This window comes from Pygoscelis adeliae, unplaced genomic scaffold (assembly GCF_000699105.1).
Source record: "Pygoscelis adeliae isolate BGI_AS28 unplaced genomic scaffold, ASM69910v1 Scaffold259, whole genome shotgun sequence".
Lineage (NCBI taxonomy): Eukaryota > Metazoa > Chordata > Aves > Sphenisciformes > Spheniscidae > Pygoscelis > Pygoscelis adeliae.
Genome location: NW_008825497.1, coordinates 163,797 through 164,664, shown reverse-complemented (window position 1 = coordinate 164,664; position 868 = coordinate 163,797). Strand labels below are relative to the sequence as shown.

The 868-nt window shown below is 62.6% G+C and overlaps 1 protein-coding gene across 1 annotated transcript in view; it reads right to left on the bottom strand.

The window, feature by feature from the left end:
- Window positions 1–618: 618 nt before the first annotated feature.
- Window positions 619–868, bottom strand: part of LOC103923106 (testis-specific serine/threonine-protein kinase 4-like) — a 3,862-nt gene continuing 3,612 nt past the window's right edge. The window contains exon 6 of the mRNA XM_009331356.1: window positions 619–663. Within this exon, the coding sequence (XP_009329631.1) occupies window positions 619–663 (45 nt within the window). The remainder of the gene's footprint in view (window positions 664–868) is intronic.

The following is an 868-nucleotide window of genomic DNA, read 5'->3' as shown; positions in this document are numbered from 1 at the left end:
GAGAAGTTGCTGGAGGTTTCCTGGTGGACACCAAGTTGGACATGAGGCAGCAGTGCACCCTTGGGGCAACAAAGGCCAAGAGCCTCCTGGGCTGCATTAGGGAGAGTGCTGCCAGTGGGTGGAGGGAGGTGATCCTTCCCCTCTCCTCAGCCCTGGTGAGGCCACCCAGTGCACCGTGTCCAGTTCTGGGCCGCCCAGTACAAGAGAGACATGGACATACTGGAGCGAGTGCTGCAAAGGGCCACAAAGATGACAGAGGGACTGGAGAAACAGTCCTGGGAGGCTGGGGGTGGCTCTGCTCATGGTGGGAACCTCCAGATTCCTGGGGCCTGGCAGCTCCCACGGTCACAGAGAGGCTTTGAATGGAGAGATGTCCTCAGATAGGGAGGCTGCTTTGTGGGCTGGAGGGTGATGCCACCATGGACTGGTGGAGGTCCCTTGCAGGGGTTCTCCATGATGGGAGCTCTGCAAGGAAAGAGGGAGCCAAGAGAGGCTTTTATTAGCAGCCCCCTGAAGTCGAGGGGGCCCCAAAACTGCATGTGGGTGCCAAGTGCTTGGCAGCCTAGGTGCCCGGGGGCAGGAATCGAGAGACCCAGCAGGTCTGGAGCAGTTTGGCGGCTAGAGGCTCTGGGGGGCCGGGCAGAGCAGGCGCAAGATCACCTCCTGGGGGGACATGGGGGTCAGGGTGGGGCCTGGGGGAAGCCCAACGTCTGGGAGACCCCTGCACACTCCCATCCCAACGTCCTGGCCCCTGGTGCCCCAGCTGCCCCCAATGCTCCTCAATGCCCCCTAGCTCCTCTACTGCTCCCACGGCCCCCACAGTGCCCTCCAGTTCTCCCCTGATGACCCCCAGCTGCCCCTACCTCGC